At 47.3% G+C, this 23,318-nt stretch overlaps 1 protein-coding gene and 1 non-coding gene across 2 annotated transcripts; one reads left to right on the forward strand and one right to left on the reverse strand.

Moving 5' to 3' along the window:
- Positions 1 to 8,836: 8,836 nt before the first annotated feature.
- LOC778396 (MADS-box transcription factor 55) lies at positions 8,837 to 15,678 on the forward strand. The gene is made up of 8 exons (XM_044583118.1): positions 8,837 to 9,208; positions 12,584 to 12,665; positions 13,233 to 13,294; positions 13,396 to 13,495; positions 13,582 to 13,623; positions 14,658 to 14,699; positions 14,833 to 14,987; positions 15,359 to 15,678. The coding sequence occupies exons 1-8, from the start codon at positions 9,027 to 9,029 to the stop codon at positions 15,372 to 15,374; spliced, it is 681 nt and encodes a 226-aa protein (XP_044439053.1). The 5' UTR covers positions 8,837 to 9,026; the 3' UTR covers positions 15,375 to 15,678.
- A 60-nt stretch (positions 15,679 to 15,738) lies between these two features.
- TRNAV-AAC (transfer RNA valine (anticodon AAC)) lies at positions 15,739 to 15,812 on the reverse strand. The gene has a single exon. It is a non-coding gene; the product is annotated as a tRNA-Val (tRNA).
- Between the last annotated feature and the right edge of the window lie 7,506 nt (positions 15,813 to 23,318).

Genomic DNA, 23,318 nt, shown 5'->3' on the forward strand with positions numbered 1-23,318 from the left:
CTCCTTTATATACGGGGAGGGGGGTACCCCTTGGAGACACAACAATTGATCATTGATCTCTTAGCCGTGTGCAGTGCCCCCCTCAACCATAATCCACCTAGATCATATCGTAGCGGTGCTTAGGCGAAGCCCTGCGTCAGTAGCATCATCATCACCGTCATCACGTCGTCGTGCTGACGGAACTCTCCCTCGAAGCTCTGCTGGATCGGAGTTCGTGGGATGTCATCGAGCTGAACGTGTGCTGAACTCGGAGGTGCCGTGCGTTCGGTACTTGGATTGGTCGGATCGTGAAGACGTACGACTACATCATCCGCGTTGTTCTAACGCTTCCGCTTTCGGTCTACGATGGTACGTGGACAACACTCTCCCCTCTCGTTGCTATGCATCACCATGATCTTGCGTGTGCGTAGGAAAATTTTGAAATTACTACGTTCCCCAAGACAAAAAAGGGTCTGTTTAATCATTCATAAGGCTGAGCCATACACGCCGAACCATTATAGGGTACAACCTTGAGAGATACAGAGAGTATGTGAAAAAAAAGAGGAGAAGTTGGATACAACTTTAAAAAGTGGGAGTTGTTTCCCATGCTTTCCCTGCCGCACGTCTACGCCTTCGTGCTGTTCAACAGCTAGTCCTTGTCTAAACCAAGGTTGGTGTCGGTACTAAAACCGGGCGATCTCGGGTAGGGGGTACCGAGCTGTGGATCTCGGATCGATGGTGAAGAATAGAGGAGAGACATGATGTTTTACCCAGGTCCAGGCCCTCTTGAAGAGGTAAAACCCTGTGTCTTGCTCTTGTTATATTGATGATGGTGTATCGAGTACAGAGTTGATCTACCACGAGATCCTTGTGTATGATTCTAATGATCTGGAATATCCCCTATCGACTAGCCCGGCCTCGACTTATATAATGTATCGGAGGCCTAGGATAACAAGAGTCCTAGTAGGCTACGTCGGTGGAGAGGAGTCCTTATCTTGATCACCAAGTCTTGTGGAACCTTCCTCGTATATGTCATGGGCTGCCTGAAGTGGCCCATTAGTGAACTGCCATGGGGGTCCTCGGCCCGACCCACCTGTTCGGGAGATAACGTGGTGAGTACCCCCTAGTCCAGGACACCGTCAGTTGGTGAATACTACCGACTACTCCGCCTAGCTATGCTGGACGCATTCAAGAAGCGGGGCCCCTGACAAGGCTGATGCTGTAGTGGGACAGTTTGACGCTATCGAGATGTACTTCCTGGTTGGCCTTAATTATGCCGAAGAGATCACCAGGCTTTGGGTGCGTACGGATGAGCCGAGACAACACACATCTTATGAATTTATGCTCCCCAATTCTCCAAGGAATTTTAAGTGCGAAGTTCTGTACTCTAGGTACGTAGTCTGTTCGCAGATGGCAAAAGATGGGTAGCGCGTATCCCTATTTAGGGTAACGCGAGTTTTGTTAGGGGCCGAAGTGATAGTGTGGACGCGTTTTGAAGATCCTGGAAGACTCGGCCGAGCTATATGTCAGGCCGCTTCCTCGGCCGCCTGGGAATCAGCTGCGAAGGCCGCTGTTTGCTCCTATGTACGGAGGGAGCGTTCCGTGTTACCATTGATGGTGATGACACCGTGAGGCCCCGGTATCTTGAGCTTTAGGTATGCATAGTGTGGCACCATGTTGAAGCGGGTGAATGCAGTATGACCTAGCAACGCATGGTAACCACTGCGGAAGGGGACTATATCAAAGATTGAGTCCTCAATTCGAAAGTTATAGGGCGAGCTGAAGACAACCTCCAGTGTTATGGTGCCAGTGCATTGGGCCTCCACGGCGGGTATGAAACCCTTGAATGTGGTGGTGCTGGGTTTGATCCGTGACGAATCGATGCCCATTTTTCTGACCGTATCGGCATATATCAGATTCAAACTTCTTCCGCCACCCATAAGGACACGGGTTGAATGGAGTCCATCGATGATGGGGTCTAGGACCAGGGCTGCCGACCCACCATGATGGATGCTGGTCGGATGGTCGTTTTTGTCAAACGTCATCGAGCAAGCCAACCACGGGTTATATTTCGGGGCTACGGGCTCTAAGGCGTAGACGTCCCGAAGTGCACGGTTCCGCTCCTTCTTAGGGATGTGTGTGACGTAAATCATGTTCACGTCCTTGACATCGAAGGGAAATTGCTTTTGGCCGCCGTTGTTAGGCCTGCGATTCATCCTCATTGTCGCTCCGAGATTGGCCCTTGCTTATCTCCTCGGATACTGCTTTGCCGGCCTGCCTGAACACCCAACAATTTTGATTGGTGTGGTTGGCGGGTTTTTCCAAGGTGCCTGAAGTCTGGCACGGCCTGTCAAGTATTCTATCCAAAGCGCTAGGGCCGTCCTTGTTCCCTTTAAAGGGCCTCTTCTTGGGTCTGGCCCATGAGCCACTGAACCCTGCATTGACTGCTAGGTCCTCGGCATCGTTGCCACTATTCTTGTTCCGCACTGGTTTCTGTTGCGCATGGACTTACCATTCCCGTCATGTGTTTCTGAGGTGCCGGAATCGCTCCTGTGAGAGCTACGGGCCAGACAACTATCCTCACCCGCACAAAAGCGGGTCATTAGTGAGGTAAGGGCCACCATGGTCCTTGGCTTATCCTACCCGAGGTGTCGGGCGAGCCATTCATCCCAGATGCTATGCTTGAATGCTGCAATTGCCTCAGCGTCAGGGCAATCCATGATCTGGTACTTTTTAGTTATGAACTTGTGCCAGAATTTCTGAGCTGAACGTAGGTGCCCTGGAAGTTGGCTCTAAAGGCCTCCTCGATCTCCTCCAAGCTTCCAATAGAATTTCTAGGGAGGATGTGAAGCCAATGCCTTTCTGAGCCTTTGAGTTTGAGCGGTAGGGACTTTAATGGCGTGGAGGTCATCATGTCGAGCCATATGAATGTGGCGAAGAAAATCCTCCATCCAGACAGTCGGGTCGGTCGTTTCGTCATATTGATCGATGTTGATGGGTTTAAACCCTTCTGGGAACTGGTGCTCCATGTCCTCGTCTGTGAAAATACTGGGTGGTGCAGGCCCTCGATATCGAGCCGTTTCTTGTCAGGCGTTGGCCTCCATCCTGCCCGTGTCTGCTCCCGAGCTCTTTCGTGCCTGTCTAACCAGGCATCATAGCCCTCCTAACCAGCCGGCACACGATCCCGTGATCCGTAATCTTGTCCCGCAAATCGAAGGGCTCAGGATATTCGATGGCAGTCTTGCCGTTAGGGCGGGTTTTTGCAGGGAGTTCTTTTATGTGTCCCTGCTAGCCGGTCTCGCCCCGTAGGGGGTCGGTCTGCGTGACCATGCGTGAGAAACTCATTATCCGCTGCCTCGTCATCGAAGTCGGGCAGCAGCCGCCATTTCGGGAAAGATTTGACGGCTGCACCTCCGTCCTCTAGGTCCGCTACGGCCACAAGGATTTTTATCCATTTGTCATTGAGCGTGTTTTCGTGAGTGTACAGCTCCTACTGTTTTTTCTTCATGCTACACGCGGTTGCAATTAGCCGATGCTGGGACCTTGCTTGCTCGGATGGGTTTATGGGCACCACGAAGTCTTTGGGTCCGAGGCTAACATCGTCTTCAGACTCGGGCCCATGAGCACCGTCTTGCGTTTATTCTTCTTCTCTAAAATCATATATATTTCAAAATAAATCTCCGTAAAATTTTATCGCATGTGTACTTTGTTTGATATGGACATTCTGCGAAACAAAAAACATGCAACAAAGAAGAACTAACACGGGGCACTGGATCAATATGTTAGTCCCAAAAATAATATAAATTATTACCAAAAGTACATGAAATTTGTAGAATATTGACATGAAACAATAAAAAATTATAGATACGACGGAGACGTATCAATAAGGTACAAAGTACAAATGATCTACCTTGAGATTGTATGAGTGAGTTCTAACCTCTAAGCCTTGAACGTGTGACTTTACAGACTAAACCCCTCGGCTTATATAGGCACCGGGGGTATCTAGGATTTACATATGGTCGGTTAAAATCTAGGGATAAACATGTCGATCATTCAAATACGCCTTAAAGTCTTTGCCAAGTCTTTGAAAGATTCCATCATGAGTACGCTGAGGGCTCAGGCACACGTGGCCCATTCTTTAGTTGTGGACAGGTCCTCGGGCCGGCCCATGATCGGTGCCGGCATGGTGCGCACCCCTAATCCAAGACACCGTCAGCGGGGAACACCAATAAACAAAGGCAAGAATTTAACCAAGAAAATCATGGACTTTACAATAGATGCCTTACCATCACCCAAAGTCGTATCATTCCTCAAATGTGAGACTCCAAAAGAACAATTAGGCATGCAAATTTGGAACCTCTAGGGTACCCTCTGAACCTACTTAGTGCAACCAAATGAACTAAAATTTCAAAAACAGTGTGAATTCTGAAAAGTTAGTTCATTTAATTGAACTAAAGAGGATCCAAGGGTACCTTAAAGGTTCCAAAGTTGCATCCTTAAGAGCAATAACAATTTGGATAATTATTTTTTCCAAGAATTAGAAGTAGAGTGCGGTGTTTGGCAGGCTTTGTCGTTGATTTCACTCGACCTGATCAGAATTAATGTGGATGAGACCTTTGTTGTTAATTTTGGCATGGGGCAGCCTTGGAGTGGTGGTTCGGGTTCCAGGGAAGAGTTCTCCATTCAGCTTGGGATTTTCTTCCTAGTTGTCTCGACGTGGAGTAGCCTAAAATGCCGGCATGTTCGGCAAGCTTATATATTGTTATTCCTTTGCAGACTATCTTCTTTATGTTTAATCTGCTCTTGAGCAATGGTTTTGACATGCGAAGTTCGATCCATCTGAAGAAGGAGGCTCAAGGAGTGGTGAATTTGTTGCCCAGTTTCAAGTTGGATAAAATTAAGTAATCTGCTGTCGAGCGATTTTTTTGACAGGACAACTTTGATCCATTTGAAGGAGGTTCGGGCAGTGTGATGAATTTGCTGCCCCGTTCCAAGATGTAGAAAATTAAGTAACCTACTCTCCAGGTTTTTGATAAGCTAGCTTTGATCCATCCGAATAAGGAGCCTCAGGGAGTGGTGAATTTGTTGACTAGTTTCAGGATGGAGATAGTTAAGTGACCTGCTCTCGAGCGATGGTTTTGACAGGAGCTTTGATCCATCTGAAGAAGGAGACTCTTGGAGTGGTGAATTTTTTGCCGAGTTTCAAGATGGATAAAATTAAGTAACCTGCTCTCTTGCGATAGTTTCGACATGAACTTTGATCCACCTGAAGGAGGCTCAAGGAGTGGTGAATTTTGTTCCCGGTTCCAAATTGGAACACCAAGATAGATCCAAATGGGGTCGCACACCATATTGCAAAAGTTGCCTTCCATTTAAATCTAATGTGATTGTAAAAACTTACTTTGAGTTAATATATGGTGGTTTTAGAAGAAAAAAAATTATAGGCACTCCTAGCAGAGAAAAATGTCAAGCTACAAAATCCTCATTTGACAGAGAAGGTATATGAAGACCCAGAGACTGCATGTGCATCAAGATGATAAAAAATGATGCTTGACTACTTCATCTCATTTCCTTGTATCGGGAACAAATAATTCAGAAACCCATTTCAGCCTTAATCTATTCCTTTTATCTGTAATTTTGAGGATTGAATTCCCATTGGTAACAAGTTGTCCCTCCAAACATTTACTACATTTTATCCAATTTACAACCTCAAGGTAACTCCTCCTTAAGCAAGAATAAGTGAGTGCCTTTTACTTTCCCTCACGCAAAGGTGGCTAGGGAAAAATTCTCCTCCGCTCCAAGATCCACCGGCTACCCCATGGATTCTACTTCCCTGTGCCTGCCGCTTCAGCGATTGGTGGCTCCGAGGGGAATCCTGGTGCCTCAGCTCCAGCTAGTAGCTTATGTTAGGGATTTTAGCCTTCGTAGGGCATCGCTCGTATGGATGGCGGCGCTTCATCTTTGAGTTGATCTTTTGGACTTCGATTGTGTTTAAGTTTATTCGTCAGGACAAAGTCAACGAAGCTCTAGCATGAATTCCTGCTATCTCCTTTGGACGGCGATGTTAGGATTTCTCGCTGTGCGTGCACAATGACAAGATCTGGTATCAGGCACTTTACATCAATTCAAGGGTTCGATAGGGATGACCATGACTCCAGGGCGTTGGTCCTTACAGGCACGTGCATGAAGATTTCCCCGTCATCGATAATGTTATGCTGGCTCCGGTATAAGAGCAATGGCAGCGACACGTCGGTGGCTCATTCTGGTGGTGGTGATAATCGTTTGATGGTTTAGAGACCTTGATGTAATTTGTACTACGTTTGAGGTGCTTTAGGGCATCTCCATTGCATAGACGCTTATGTATGCTCTTCAGTATAAAAAATGAAAAATATAGTCTAGCGTTTGTATAAGAGCCTGGGCCACCAACGCTCAAAAGCTCTGGGGTGCTAATCATCCCACGTCAAATCAGCTATTGGTGCACTGGAGCGCCCGCTGCCAACTCTGGCAGCGCTGGCTGGAAGGCGCCAGGAAATATTCTCCGGATTAGCAAAACAGCCATGATTTAGATCCTTGCGCTTAGAGCATCGACAATCAGACCCCTTAAATCCGTCTCAAACGTTCAGGTAGGCCGTCCGGTCACTACCCAGTCACAATTTTTTGATCTAGGCGGGCGCCTCAAACAACCCTCAAACGCTCAGGCTGACCGACACCTCCCATATCCAGTCCAAATATAGGGCGGATATGGGGCACCCAGGCGCGCCGGTCACGCCCGCCACGTCGGACTGATGAAGGGGTCCCAGCCGGAAACGCCTTCAAACCCGGCGGTCCGAAACCCGTCTCCTCCGTCGGACCGGTGGCGCCGCATGGCGCAGCTCCGGTGGGCCGCGTAGTGCATTGTCCGGCTATTTAAGTCGACTGGCGGCACCGAAACCCTACCATCTATCCACATTTTCCTCTTCCTGTCCGCCGTCGCCGCCACTTTCCACTCCCGTCCGCCTAGTAGCCATGCCCCCACGCCGCTGGGTGAGGAGCGAGCCCTTTCTGACGCCGGAGCGCTGCTCGAGCTCCTTGAGCAGATCCGGGCTAGGCGGGAAGCCCGGATCGCCGCGGGGATACCTCCGGATGAAGTGGATCCGGAGGAGTAGGTGGTGGAGGAGGAGGAGGATGAGCCGAAGGAGGAGGATGTGGGGACACTGACGACGAAGATCTGCAAGCGGAGCAGCAGGCCAACCTTGATTCCCTCCGGTCGAAGTCGGTTGCGGTGGCAAGACGCCGTCGTCGGCAGGAGATGGAGGCGCAAGAAGCCGCGGAGGAGGCGGAGATGTTCTCCTACATGGATGAGGTCGAGCAGGAGGAGGATGAGCCGGAGCCCGGCACCGTCGTCGTGGACATCTCCGACGACGAAGAGTAGCTAGGGTAGTACGTACGATTACTTTTGCATGCTTTGTATGGATCTTGGGGATGAAATATGAGAGAGGCGAATGCAAAGTGGCTAATTTGAGGCGTGCTCGGTCAGTGTTCTGGATTTGCAATGTCGTAGATGCTCTTAGCACCGCATTGTCCATGCCCTTATGCTTCCGATGAACTTTCATAATAGATTTAGATATTTCGCAAAAATGAAACTTTTAAAGTAGATCCAACCCATGCATAATACCTGACCAAGAAACAGACGTGTTAAGCAGGAAATCAGTGCCAAGAAGATGCTCATCAGGATATAGTATAGTACTAATTTGCCTTGAGCAACCACTCTTTTACGCGAGAAATTCCAGCCCCACCAATCGCTTTCACAAAAAAATACTCGTTTTCATAGAAAAGCATATAATGCCTAGCACGCAAAGACGATATCTAACCGAGTTGACAAGAGAAAGAAAGAAAATTCGCTAGAGAAGCTTCAGCTGACAAGGCGGCCCTCCCTCCGTCTTTCGACTGTAGGGCACAGCTGTCAATGAGAGTGCGTGAAAAGCTCTGCCATACTGTTTACCCACAGTCCACACACGCCATGGCTAGGGCTCTAGGCCAATGAGCATGAGAAAACACCGCACCCCTCGCGGCAAGAGGCGACGCACGCCACGACCCCCCGCACAGAGAGCCCCTGCACCCACGGATCCATCGGTCACCCCTCCTGTTCCCTCCACGACGCGTCCCACTCCACCACGTCCCATCAATCGGCACCATCGCACAGGCAAAAGATTAGCAGTAAGATTAATTAATCAGCCTGACCCGACGCCTCAACCAGCCGATTAATCAAGCTAACCACCCGCAACTGTTCACGGCCATTATGGTAGTAACCCGATCGAGCTGACCCGACCGACAGGACCAAACTGACGTGCAAAAAAAGCAAGAGAAAGCACCCGAATTGGAGGAGTACCAGCGCTGGCTGGGGGTGCGGACCCTGCCACATGCACGGCGATCCCGCGCCGGAACAGGGAATCTACCCCGGCGGCCGCCGCACGCGCGCGGGCCTGCCACGGCCAGTACTGTTCCGACCCGCTCCTCCGCCACCCTTCCTTTCCTAATCGGGACCGCCTTCAATTCCCTCCCACACCCGTCGTCGTCGTAGCTGCCGGGGGAGGAAAAGGACCGGCCGTGCCGACTTGCCGTGCGGCGGATATTTTCCGGGCCTGGATCATCAGTATACTAAAATAATATAAAACAACGACCGGCGCGGTGCGGCGCGGCCAGGTGGAGCGTGCGGGGGCACGGGCCCGATCGCCCCCCCGATTTGTTTAACCGCCAGCTTACTGTTCGGGCTCCCCCCGCCGGCCAATGGGAGCGCACCGTACGCCGCGGCCCCGGGGGAGGCGAGCGGGCGAGCGAGCGAGACCTCTCCCTCACCTTTCCCGTCGCTCCCCCTCCTCCTCCTCCCATTGGCGGGTCGCCGTTTATATACTAGGCGCACACACACGGGCGCGGCAGAGGGTAAAAATCTAGCCAGCCGGTGCTCCTTCGTTTGTTTGTTTGTTCGTTTGTGCGGCTGAGCAGGAGGAGGGAGGAGGAGGACGGCGGCGCCGGGGCGGTCGAGAGCGGTTCAGGCAGGGCGGATCGAGATGGCGCGGGAGAGGCGGGCGATACGGCGGATAGAGAGCGCGGCGGCGCGGCAGGTGACCTTCTCCAAGCGGAGGCGCGGGCTGTTCAAGAAGGCCGAGGAGCTCGCCGTGCTCTGCGACGCCGACGTCGCGCTCGTCGTCTTCTCCTCCACCGGCAAGCTCTCCCAGTTCGCCAGCTCCAGGCACGTACCCTCGCCTCTCTTTCCTCCCCGTCCTGTCACCTCCATCTCCCATCTCACACACGCATACACATGTGTTCTTCTACCTTCTCCATTCTCTCTTTTTTCTACTAGATCTGTCCGTTCTTCTCGTGTCCCCGACTCGATGCGGATTCCGGATCCTCGCTGCACTGGCTAGATAGGGTTTCCCGCACCGCCGCCTACCAGCCCGTCCAAACGCCATGATTTCCTCCTCCGCTTCTAGGTTTCGGATTCCGTTAGGATATCATCACATGGTGCATGCTACGAAGAGCCACCATTTCTACCTGTGGCTGAAGATCCTCAAGTCCTCCGTCCTTTGCGCCGATCCGGCCGGGTTCGATTCCGGAGAAATGGGGAATTTTTTCACTGTAGTTCCAGAACAGTACCAGATCGATCTCCACCTCTTTTGCTCGATCCGTTCGCGTGTCCTATGCGGGGGAACACGCTAGTGTCCTCCGGTCACTCTGTTCTTTCGCCTTCTTTTAGTAAAATACTATAAGCCGAAAGCCTATCCGTGGCTCTCCGGAATCTGGATCGGCGCGTGGGGTGGCAGCAAAAGGCGTCTCTGCAGCTCGTGCACGCCCGTACGTACCTGTGATTTCATGTGGTGGCGGCATGCCGTATGCATACCATGCCTGCGTGCAAAGAGCTCCCCTCCCTCTGGGCTGAGCTCTCGTGCTCTGTGCAGCCGTGGATAGACTGATAGAGTAGTACGTACTCCTCCACTAGCAGTAGGATAAGAGTAGTAGTTTTTCTTAGGCTACTGCCTACTATACTAGGTTGTTGCTATTGGTTACGTTTATGGGATTTGGGCGCTTACCACTATTGTCTGTTCCGATACTACCAGAGAAAAATAACATTTCAAGTACTACCAGCATCGTGGCTCTGCTGCATGTGTTGCGTAATCATAACCTTGTGTACCGGCAGGTTGTCCTAATTTTTTTCTTGACAATTTCCTCTTGGTACTCGAAAGCAGGTTAATTATATAATATAATCGTATGTACTTTCTGTAAGCTTGTACAATGCAAGATGCCTCGAGAGATGCTTGTGAAAATGATCTGATATTACTTAAGCACCCGTTCTTATTTGTATAACACGGACGCTAGGCACCTCTATATATATGGAAAGCAATGGTGATTAAGCAAAAACCAGTTTATTTTTACAAGCACCTTGCATTGTACATGGTTTTAGGGAACGGTTTGTGCAATTCTTTTGCGACATTCATGTTGGAGCCGAATGCACTGTTGGGATTTGTTTGAGTGAGAGGTGATATTTGCCACTTGGCATGGTTTTGCCGAGGAAAAGGGGGAGTTGCATTTAACATTTAAGTATACAAGCAGTGATGGAAGTGCTTATGGAACCGTATGCTATTCCTTTGCCAAACTTTGACATGTCAATGGTGATTTCTAATAGTCTACCATAACTAGTCGAAGAAGAAAGGCATACACATTTTCTTATAATAATTTTTCGTTAATTGCGTCATCCTCTTATAATATTTGATTGATGTCCGGCAGTTTTGTCGCTTGGTGCTGTCTGCACGATTGCACTAATGAAACTGGGAGGCTGTGCTCTCCTGTTATGCATAAAAGTCTGCTATGCAATGTATTATCCAATATGAATTTGAGAAGATCTCTGTACCAAACAAACCCTAACCGAATCATGTATGCATAGAACAATTAAGTACTTTGAGTTTGTGGCTGTACCATGCACCTTAAGGACATGCTTGGAAGAGGAATATTTCTTGGTTAAAGTGTTGGTATTTAGTTTAAATTTGACTTAATACAAAAATTATACCAAGAAGTATTATTCTATAAAAGTGCTCCTAATAGATATAATCAGAAATTTGTTTACATACCATCTTTTTGATGACATTACTTTCTCAGAAGTAACTCTGGCTTCTTCTTTTTTCCGGGGAAAAAGTAACTGTGCTAACATATATAAAGGCACATATATGTGCGGCCATGTATTTCACTTTAAATACAGGCATTCACATCTCTAGCTTTAAGCATATTAGATGCTATTGCATCCATTTTATGCATGGTACCCAGCAATGCGCAGCCTCCAATTATTTTATTGTTGTTATTGGCTTGAGAATACAATTTCATGTTTCAGATCGAACCATTCAAAATCCATCCATTTGCACAAGATGTTACACAGTTCCAAATAGCTTGAACATAACCCTTTTTACTTAAGAAGATAAACTAATAATTAAGTATCATGGATACTTTTTACATCATACTATAAAATGACCTTTGGAATGTTGGACACCCCTAGCTTCAAAAGAGGATAAGAATTCAGTGCTTTATATATACTATAAAAAAATTAACTCTTTGAAATCCTCATTTCTATGCATGTGATATGAGATAGATTATATATGATATATATACGAGAGAAAAACGAGTTTATCAGTTCTGAACAAGTGGATAATATCTTAATTATTTCAGTTCGATACTTCTGGACAATTCACTACTATATATGTGTGTGTGATTTGCAGGTTATTCCTCTTATGTACTAGCTCCTTCCCAAAATATAAGGCGCTGATTGACTTTTCTGGTCTTCGTTACACAACTTTGACTATGATTTTCATGTATTATATGTCTGCAAAATTAGTATACAGACACATGAAATAAAATTGTTTTGAAAGATAAATACGACGATACCATTTATACATGTTTAATCCATGTACTTTGGGATATATTAGTCAAAGTCGTGCATCAAAGACCGTGCAAAGTCAATCACGCCTTATATTTTGGGAAGGAGGGAGTACCTTGAACACATGATACTGTATAAAGTTAATATGATATGCCCTCGCCGGTGACTTGGGGCGATTAGTCGCACGACTCGCTGGCTCGCTGGCTCGCGTGGCTTGCTGCTGTTGTATATGTGATCATGTGGGGACTGGGGAAGGAGGAGGACCGAAGGAAAGAGAGCGCAGGGTGGGCCATATATGTGCTCTGCTTAGATATAGTATATGAAAGAGAGCGCAGGGTGGGCTCTATATGTGCTCTGCTTAGATGTAGTATATTTTCTCTGTTGTATATGTGCTCTTCTGCTGCTGTATATCTATGTGCTCTGCTGCTCTATGTACTGTTGTGCCATGGCGACTTGGGGCGACTAATCAAGCCAAGTCGCTGACTCAAGCCAGCAAGCCACTAGCCGCAGCCTCGGCGACTTGGCTTGACTCGGCGACTCAAAAACCTTGCCCCTGATCAATTAATACTACATTATATGCTGGTGTACCTTCAAACACTTTTGTACAGAAGCTTGCTTGCATTACTATTTTTTATATACATTATTAATTTCCTGATAAACTGTATATTTGTGTAAATTCTGATGTGATTTTGGTTTGGTGAACAGTATGAACGAGATCATTGACAAGTATAGTACTCATTCAAAGAACCTGGGGAAATCTGATCAGCAGCCGGCTATTGACTTAAATGTATGTATAGCAAATTTTTTGTAAAAAAGAGAGCAAAAAGTTATGTAATTAACTAGGAATTATTAAATGGAAAGATTTGTGTGGAGAACCTAGTGACCCCACATACATTTACATTTTCTTTTTTAAGAGTAATATGAACTCTATATACTTCTTTCCATAGTTGCCTAATTAAAAACGTCCTTTGCCAATCATTTGTAAATGTTAAATGATACTAATAAAAAAATCTTGCACTGGCACCTAATTTCTTGGAGCACACTAAAAGGAGAGATAATGTGCATGGATGGAATAGTGAAGTATATACCTGCCTTGAGTCCTATTTTCTGGCCCACTAGCCAGTTCCTAGCCTGGAACTGTATTCTTTTTCGAAATGTTCTTGTTTCATTTCATTATTGTTTTGAAACATTTTGTCAAATAAAACATTTTCATTACTTATTATTATTACCGTGGTCCTCCAATTTAACATTGCACACATCTCATAAGAATTACACATTTATTTTCTTTTTTACATGCATATTTATACTGTTCCTAACGAAAATGATAACAGTTACAGATGTATTATCTTTTCAGTTAGAGCACTGCAAGTATGACAGTTTGAATGAACAACTCGCAGAAGCAAGTCTTCGACTTAGGTTACGTTCTGTTCCCATCCTGGATTTGTGTGATTTACTAGAAGTTGTTAACTACAAAGCGGCTGAAATATTAACGGTTAATGCCATGCTCTATATTATAGACACATGAGAGGTGAGGAACTTGACGGACTGAGTGTCGGTGAGTTGCAGCAGATGGAAAAGAATCTCGAAACAGGATTGCAGAGGGTGCTTTGTACAAAGGTAGGGTGACATCTCTTTCTCCTTCAGCTTGGTTTTGATTGTGCAGGCATTATGCCAATTGTTTCACACGATATATGTGTCTGCAGGACCGGCAATTCATGCAACAAATCAGTGACCTCCAACAAAAGGTGAGGAATGATCTCTATTGTTTCTTTAGGCTTTTGGCAGCAGATTGCGCAGTTCCTTTTTTGGATCATGTATGTCAGGCAAATTATCAAACTACTTTAACACATGTATATTTCTTTACAGAGGGAGTATTAGATATACATGTATGTAACGGAGTCGAATGGGTTTTATGGCAATTACCTGAATTTTTGCAGCCATGTAGGAAATTAATTGTTTGAATTGGTTCAAAAAAATTTGTTTGAAAATGTTGCATGCTAAGAACCTTAATTTATAGTGAATAATATTGTGTATTACATATGTTGCTGATTGCTGAACTCTCAAGTAACCTTAATTTATATGGACTATTGCTAATAGAGCCCATTAGTAGGGAAATTCAATTGTTAATTCCAATTCTCATAGATTCATAGGGAATGCCCTTGCAGTACGCACAGACATGTGCAAGTAGTAGATATGTGCATGTCATGTGCAACAAGTCAATACCTAAAATTGGCACAGTACATGTTAAACAAGAGGCAAATTGACAAGTGGACTCTTTTTTCTTTCCCATATTGATAATGTGAAGAGAGGTTGGGGTAGACCGAACTTGACATGGGAGGAGTTCATAAAGAGAGATCTGAAGGACTGGAGTATCACCAAAGAACTAGCCATGGACAGGGGCATGTGGAAGCTTACTATCCATGTTCGAGAACTATGAGTTGGTTGCGAGATCTTGTGGGTTTCACCTCTAGCCTACCCCAACTTGTTTGGGACTAAAGGCTTTGTTGTTGTTGTTGTTGTTGTTGTATATTGAATGGAATGTTATCAGCAATATATCCCTTTATGTGTGGTTTTAAAATTTTATTATTTATTTAAGTGGAAGAAATTATTCTTTTACCACCAGCACAGTCAATGGAGTTGCTCCCTGATTGCATTATTTTTTTATGAACTATTCAGCAACACAAAATTGACTATATTAAGTTTATTGGTTTTGAGAACATTTTTGGTGTACTTCTACAAGGTGAACATTTGATAATGTAATTTCTCTTTTTCCTTGTAGGGAACGCAGCTGGCAGAGGAAAATATGCGCTTGAAAAACCAAGTAATAAGATTTTAGATGCATTCGTAGTCCTGCACTTAATCGATCTTTATAAGAAGTGCAGCTTGAACAAAGTCCAATAAAAGTTGGGGTGGCAGAGCACACATTTACATCATGTTCGTGTGCTTGGATGTAGATGCATGAGGTGCCAACTGTTAGCACGGTGGCCGTTGCCGAAGCTGAAAATGTTGTCCCTGAAGATGCTCATTCATCTGACTCTGTGATGACGGCAGTACATTCGGGAAGCTCGCAGGACAATGATGACGGTTCTGATATATCCCTGAAACTAGCGTGAGTTTCGTCCAGAATCCCTTGCTCATCATCTTTATCCTGATCATATGCTAGTCCCAAAATTCCTTCGTAGAATCCGCCACATAAGAAAAAATATAATAATATATAATAGTTATTCTCTCTGTCCCAAATTGTATATTTTGTACTCCCCCGTACTATACTTTTGGGCGGAGGGAGTACTATTTTGTACTATTATGGGACGGAGGGAGTAGTTAGCTCTGATAATTGGAGATGAGTCTGACAACTCTAATTTCAATGTGTGTTTGTCGTTTTTTTTGTGAGGGAATCAATGTGTGTGTGTCACCTGACTGAGTTACCAACAGTTTGTATCATCAATTCTGAAATGTGGCAGATTCCTCTTCACTCAACAGGTTACCTTGGAAGTAAGGACCGTGGGGAGACCACCTTGAGTTGCCTTGGTAGAGAGAAGATGTGAAATGCTATGGGGAATCACTCCAAGATAGGCTGGCTGGAATGATCCCATAGTAGAAGCCAGATCAGTTTAACCCGATCGAGTTGTCGTTTTATGTCTCCGTTTGCATGGCGCGGTTGTCCACCTTTGTGCCTGGGTATTCAGTCACTGAACTTGTAGCGTATCATCTTGTCTTGCTCTGTAGCGACATGTATCATTCGTGCAAACTATGTATGTGCCTGCCACGGCTATGTGTACTTATTTTATGATGAAGCGTAAGCGTGTTAGTGAATTCGCTGAGACAGGGCAAAAAAGCTTAAAAATATATTTAGAAAAATGTGGCATCGCCCGGGATTGAACCGGAGACCTTCAGTGTGTTAGACTGATGTGATAGCCAGCTACACCACAACACCATAATTAATTTTCTTATTGTAATGTTTTATTTATATATTTTAATAGATGATAGTGTCAATCCGTGATGAACACATGATCTACTTATCGAGCTATTTTTTACAGTTTTGTGCCTTATGAAAGGAGAAATTGGAGGCTACCAAAATCCGAGATTTCACAGGTGCAGATCTTCGGTTTAGATTAGAATTCGCTCAAAGAATCAAGTGGCACTCTCGCTAAGCTTTTATTCAACCTTCATAATGTTTACAGGTAAAAATTAAAGCTGTCCAGGTTGACCTAACCAAATAAGGTGACCAAACCCGAGAGTTAAAGAATGCCTAACGAGATTGTGAGCCTCGAAATTCGAGCTCCTAAACTCATGAACGATATTACAATCAGCAAAACCTGTAGATCAATCTATGATCACGATAGCTCTATACTTCGCCGCGGAATTTTGCTTGATGTCGTTCACCACCGTCTTGCAGTCACTTGCAATGTGAATTTGCTGGACATACAGGTCCTCTGCAAGTGCTTGTCCTTCACGGACAGCCAGAGCTTCCAGGGTAGTTGCCTAGTTGGGTCTGTAACAAATCTGAATATAACCGATGATGCTTCCAGAAACACTTCCCTTTCGTTTCTGCACACCACTGCTGCAGCACCAAAGGCACCCTCTTGTGATACAACCTCATCCACGTTCATTTTTACTAGACCGCCCGGTGGAGGTATCCACGCAGCATTACGAACACTAGCAGCCCCGGATCCCACTGGTGCTTGTTTAGCAATAATCTGAAGGTCCTTTAGGAAAAAATTGATGAAAGAATTTGTAGCAAATGGACTCTCGAAGATCTCCTCATGGATAGCTTTCCTTCCGGCTTGCCAAATTGCCCGTAAAGTCACTGTCATATGAGTGAATTCATCATGCGCCAATTTTTAATGCATTGAAAACAGCCAACACTTTGGATTCATTGATGTAGAAGACTAGGTTTAGGCCGTGCAACACAATTGCACTGATTGGTGCAGTGAGCACGTATATATAATGTACAGGATGGGGCCACAACCTTAACTATATAGGGAAAACTAGGAGGTGGGCCATAGACACAATATACATGCACAATATATTCAACACCCTTCGCAGTCGAAGCGTCGCCAGAGACACAGAGACTGGAACGAAACTCCTCGAAGGTGGAAGTAGGCAGTCCCTTAGTCATCACATCAGCGAACTGTTGTGCGGTCGGAACATGGAGAACCCGAATGCATCCAAGGGCTACCTATTCGCGCACAAAGTGAATGTCCAGCTCGATGTGCTTTGTCCGGCGATGATGAACGGGGTTGGCGGAAAGATACACTGCAGAGACGTTGTCACAGTAGACAACCATGGCCCGTGAGACGTCGTGATGCAACTCCTGGAGTAGCTGTCGTAGCCAGGTGCACTCGGCAACTGCGTTAGCCACTGCTCGGTACTCAGCCTCCGCGCTGGAGCGCGAACCTGTGGGTTGTCGCTTGGACGACCACGAGACGATGAAGAGACCGAGATAGACGCAGTAGCTAGAAGTGGAGCGTCGTGTGTCAGGGCAGCCATCCCAATCAGCATCAGAATAGGCCACCATATCCAGAGAGGTGGACGCCGTGAGAGTGAGTCCAAGGGACATCGTGCCACGGATGTATCGGAGAATCCGTTTCACGAGTGTCCAATGTGAGTCACGAGGGGTGTGCATATGGAGACAGACCTGCTGGACAGCATACTGCAGATCTGGGCGGGTGAGTGTCAGATACTGGAGAGCACCAACGATGGACCGGTAGAATGGAGCATCCGACGCGAGCGAGCCCTCGAGAGCAGTAAGCTTGGCCTCCGTGTCAACAGGAGTAGCGACAGGATGACAATTGAGCATGCCGACACACTCAAGTAGCTCATGCGCATACTTCTGCTGATGAAGAAAGAAGCCGTCGGGTTGCCGAACGACCTCAATGCCAAGGAGATAATGGAGAGCGCCCAAATCCTTGATGGCAAACTCGTCACGCAGCCGGAGAGTGATCTGCTGGATGAGGTCTATAGAGGAGGCCGTCAGGATGATGTCGTCGACGTAGAGCAGCAAGTAAGCAGTCGTGTAGCCGTGGTGATAGACAAACAATGAGGCATCCGAGTGGGTGACGTAGAAGCCCAGTATCTGAAGAAAACCGGTGATGCGCTGGTACCATGCGCGAGGTGCTTGCTTGAGGCCATAGAGAGACCGGGACAACAAGCACACATGGCCAGGATGAGAGGCGTCGACGAAACCAGTGGGTTGCTCACAGTAAACCTGCTCCTCAAGGTGTCCATGAAGAAAGGCGTTGGAGACATCCATCTGATGAACATGACAACCACGAGAGACCGCCAGCTGAAGGACGGTGCAGATCGTGCCCGGTTTGACAACCGGTGCAAACGTCTCTGTGAAGTTAACTCCAGCACGCTGCCGAAAACCACGAACCACCCAGCGAGCCTTATAACGCTCAAGTGTGCCATCCGAGCGGGTCTTATGACGAAAAACCCACTTGCCGCTGATGACGTTGGCGCGAGGAGGCCAGTGAACCAGTGTCCAGGTATGGTTCCGCTGAAGAGCGTTGAACTCTTCCTGCATCGCAGCGAGCCAGTGAGGATCACGTAGGGCTGCTCTGGCGGACGCAGGAATCGGTGACGGTTCGATGGTGGAGGCAGTGAGGAGATACTCATCGCTGGAATACCGCAAGCTCGGGCGATGGACGCCGGCCCTGGCCCGAGTGAGAGGGCGAGACGGCAACTCCGGGACCGCGGCGGGCGTAGGTGGTGATGATGAGCCGACCGCGTCCGAAGCCGAGGCCGAGGTGGGGTCCGAGGGGGCGGCCCCTCCTGAGGGGGAGGGCGTGCCCGAGGTGGAGCCCGAGGGGGACTCCGTGCCCGAGGCGGCCGGCGAAGGGGCCGACGACGGAGAAGCGACCAGCGATGGGGCGGCGCCCGAGGCGGCCGATGGCGAGGCAGCTGATGAAGATGCCGGCGACGAGGCGGCCGGCGAGGTGGGCGACGTCGAAGCGCCGGATGGAGTCGGCGAGGGCGTCGTGGGGGCGCGAGGACCGCCGAAGCCCGGAGGCGGTCCAAGAACCGAGCGGGGTCGTCCACTAGACGGGGTCGCCGGAGGGCCGCCGGTGGCCGGCGGCGACGGGAGGTACCTACTAAAACGGAAACACCTTCTCATCAAAGTAAATGTGTCGGGAGGTGAATACACGATGTGAGACGGGATCGTAGCAGCGGTATCCTTTAGTGTTAGTTGGGTAGCCGAGGAAGATGCAAGCGACGGAGCGAGGTGCAAGCTTATGAGGCGCGGTTGCGGCGATGCTAGGATAGCAGAGACATCCGAAGATGCGAAGCTCATCATAAGAGGGTGGCGCACCGAAGAGAAGATGATGGGTTGCAAAGTTCCCGCGAGTACGACATGGGCGGATGTTAATGAGGAGTGATGCGGTGGCGAGAGCATCAGGCCAAAAGCGCGAAGGCACATTGGTGTTAAAGAGAAGCGTACGAACGCAGTCATTAAGAGTGCGAAGAAAGCGCTCAGCGCGACCGTTTTGTTGTGAAGTGTACGGGCATGTGAGATGAAAAGTCGTGCCATGTGTGGTGAGGAGAGTGCGAACAACTAAGTTGTCGAACTCCTTCCCGTTATCTGTTTGGAATGCAAGGATGGGACGACCAAACTGCGTGAAAACATAGGAGTAAAATGCAGCAAGAGTGGAGATAACATCGGACTTACACCACAACGGGAAGGTCCACACATAGTGCAAAAAATCATCAAGAATGACAAGATAATAAAGATAGCCCATATTACTCGCAACTGGAGAGGTCCATACATCACTATGAAGTAACTCAAACGGGTACGATGGAACATGAGAAGAAGCCCTAAACGGAAGACGAGCATGTTTGCCGAGGCGACAAGCATGACAAGAGTGATCGTCGGTCTTATTACACGTGAATGAAAAACTCCGAAGTATATGACGACGGGTGGCGAGGTTGGGATGACCCAAGCGAGCATGCCAAAGATCCATGCCAGTGGCGAGGGCAACAGGGGCGGCGGAGGTGGTGGAGGCGGTGGAGTGGACCGGGTAGAGCCCGTCGGGGCTGTCACATCAGTGGAGTACCATCCGGGTACGAGCGTCCTTAATAGAAAAATCACACTCGTCAAACTCAACGGTAACAGGGTTTTCATGTGTAAAAGAACAAACAGAGATAAGATTTTTAATAAGATCAGGAGAAACTAAGATGTTAGATAATGACAATGGAGTAGATGTAGACGGAAAAGATGCATATCCTATGTGAGTAATGGGAAGTGAGGAACCGTCATCGACGGTGATGCGAGTGGAAGTGTGGACGGGATAAGAGGTGTGGAGGTTACCGGGATGAGCGGCCATATGCGCGGTAGCTCCGGTGTCCATATACCAGTCGCCGCCGCCGGTGTAGTTGGACGGAGAGGGAGCAGAGTGCAGGGACGCCAAGAGTGTCGGGTCCCAAGGCGCAGGTGGGAGCGCGGGGACCGACGACTGGCTCTACAAAAAAACCACTTCCGTGATGATACGTGTTTGTCACAGTAGGTCACGTTTTCTGTCATGCATGTACATCCATGACGATTTTAGGACAGAATCAAGATAGTCATACCTGTGCTATCGTAGAAGTGTTCCATGACAATACCAAAATTATCATCACGGAAGTGGTTTTTTTGTGTCATGGAAGTGCTTTCGTCAAAGCTAACCGACACGTGGCATCCACCGTAACGGTCGCCGTTAAGCTATCGGGTTTCGGTTTGGATCCGATAACCCGTTAACAGCCCGGACCAATGGGGTTTTTCCACGTGTAAAATTCTCAATGGCCAGAGGAACCACGTGTCGGCTCAGCGTTGGGACAGTTGTCATCCACTCATTGGACGGGAGGCGCCTATGATACGTCGACACGTGGCATGGACCAACAGAGGCCCATTCAGGTGAAAAGGCCGGCCCATTTGACTTGTTCAAAAGGTAGCGAGACGGCCCACGAAAAGCCTGTTAACGGCCTATTCGCATATAGCCCATTTACAGCCCGCTACCTCACGGCGTGTTATGGCCTATCCGAATTGGGCCCAGTAGCGTCATCTGGGCCATCCAATATGATTCCAGCCCATTGTAACTTCCGGCCCATGTATGGCCCATGACGTCTTTCGGCCCATACGAGGCCCTTTGTAACTCTTGGCCCATTAAAGGCCCGTGGTGAAACTGGCCCATAATGAACAGTGTAACGCTTTACACCCATTAACGGCCCGTTATTCCGTTGGGCCGTTTCCAGCCCATGTTATTCGAGCATTTGGTTACTTATGGCCCGTTACTGGCCTGTTATGCTTGTGGGCCAAATTCAGCCCGTGGTTACAGTCGGCCCGTTTGTGGCCCATTAACCCATTGAGCTGTTTTCATAGCGCATCAAATACGGCCCATTACGACCCATGATGCCTGTCGATAGAATTAAGGCTGTTATACATTTCGGCCTATTGACGGCCCGTTATGGTCGGGCCATAAACACACGATTTCCACTCTAGCCCGTTTACAACCCATTTTGCGGAACGTTATTGGTCCACGAATAATACGGCACGTATAAGGCCCATTGATTATACGGCCCGTATGAGGCCCATTGATTATGACCTGTCGAGGGCCCATGGATCCTACGGCCCGTAGGAGGCCCATGGTCACTACAGCAGGTAGCAGGACCATGGTTACAACGGTCCGTATGTTGCCCATGGTTATTGTGGCCTAGTTATAAAAAATAGGTTATTGTGGCCACTAGAAAAATGCGAAAAAATAACTGTAGTGATTACAAGCAAACAATTAAACAAGACAATAAGGAAATAAATAAGCAAGCAACTAACGCTAGGCTATTACGGCTATTACACATATTACATCCACTGGGCATCGAAGTTCGCCACCAGTGCAAATATAGGGAACAAAGCAACATATCACATACACTAGTTGTCAGAGTTGGCGACCAGTGCAAATAAACGCCGCTTCAAAACAAGTCCAGAATTGAAACCACTTCAGTAGAGCTCAAGAAACAATATCCTGGGTACCCAGCATGCTGGCAAGAAGCTTAGCAAGCTTATTAACTTTCTCTTGTTTGACGCTGAAATCCTCCAGGGCTTGCTGTTACACCAGAAAGTATGCATCTGAATTCTGCAGGGACTTCCTCAGTCCTTCGGCTTCATGTTGCAGCACATCTGATCGATGTCTTTCAACTTGAAGCTGAGACTCAAGAAGATGAACTGATTCAGGCAACGAGTTCGTAGAGCTTGTGCCAGCAGTAGTGGCCAGTAACTCGAACACTACATCATGACAAGACTTTGGGTTGTCTCACTGTCGTCAAGATAGTTTTTATCAGCTTTCTTGGAGACCAACAGGGATATCTCACTATCTAGAACCTTATCTGCATTACTTCCTTTACCATTGCATAACGGGGTACTCCTCTCCAATATTTTGTCCGCATTCTAAAAAAGAAACAAGTAGACACATCACAGGTTTACCATGTTGTATATGAAACTCATTTTGGTAAATCAGTTCAGTAGTAAAGCGGACAGGATAACAACATGAAACAAACATATATCTATGTACCATGGTCACTGTATGGTCTATATCATTCTAGTTTTTGTTGCCAAATCAAGATAGAGACACAGTTCAAATAATATATGTTTAAGACAAAACAACATAGACAGAATATAAGTGTGGGAAACTACACAACAATAACAACACTTGTAATGTGCATGACATGAGAACATAACTTTTTATTCAATTGAAACTGAAATCAACATAGAGCAAGTTACAATAGCAAACCAATTAAAGAAACAGGTTTAAAACATACCTGTTGCGCCATTGGAGTTTCCATTCGATCCTTCAAATTTGAAAATAGTTGGTATGAGTAAATATAGTGATGCAAGAGCAAAGAAGTATGAACCATAGCTACAGAATCTGACCTGAGAACAACTCTTCTTCTACTTTAAGCGTTGAGTTGGGGTTCGGAGTGGTGGTCCTCGTGCTTTGGGCACTACAGTTGCCTTACTAACTGCTCGTGTTTGGGTGCTCTGTGGTGGAGACAGTGCTGTGTCAATTGGAACTGGGTTACTATCTGCTGGGGTTGGGGTTAGAAGGGGTGTAGCTGGTTCTCTGTCCAACTGGGTAGGGGTACAATCTGTGAGAGTCTGGGTTATGTGTGGTGGGGCTGGTTCTTGGGCAAGTACAACCATGGTTCTATCTACATCGACTGTGGTAGCACTATCTTTTCTGAAGACCGCGTTGTTACTCCCTTAGATACTACCATCACCCCCTCCTATTCAAATGGCTGATAAACAAGAAAAGTAATTGAATGTACAAACATTGTATGATAGACAGGTGCAATGGATAGTGGGGAATAAAAGAGGGCATGAAATAATTCACATTTATGTTGTCTAACAAAACAGGATAGCATGACACAATTTCACATATATGATGGCCAACTAAACAGGATAGCATGACACAAT

The sequence above is a fragment of the Triticum aestivum genome, chromosome 7D (genome assembly GCF_018294505.1).
Source record: "Triticum aestivum cultivar Chinese Spring chromosome 7D, IWGSC CS RefSeq v2.1, whole genome shotgun sequence".
NCBI lineage: Eukaryota > Viridiplantae > Streptophyta > Magnoliopsida > Poales > Poaceae > Triticum > Triticum aestivum.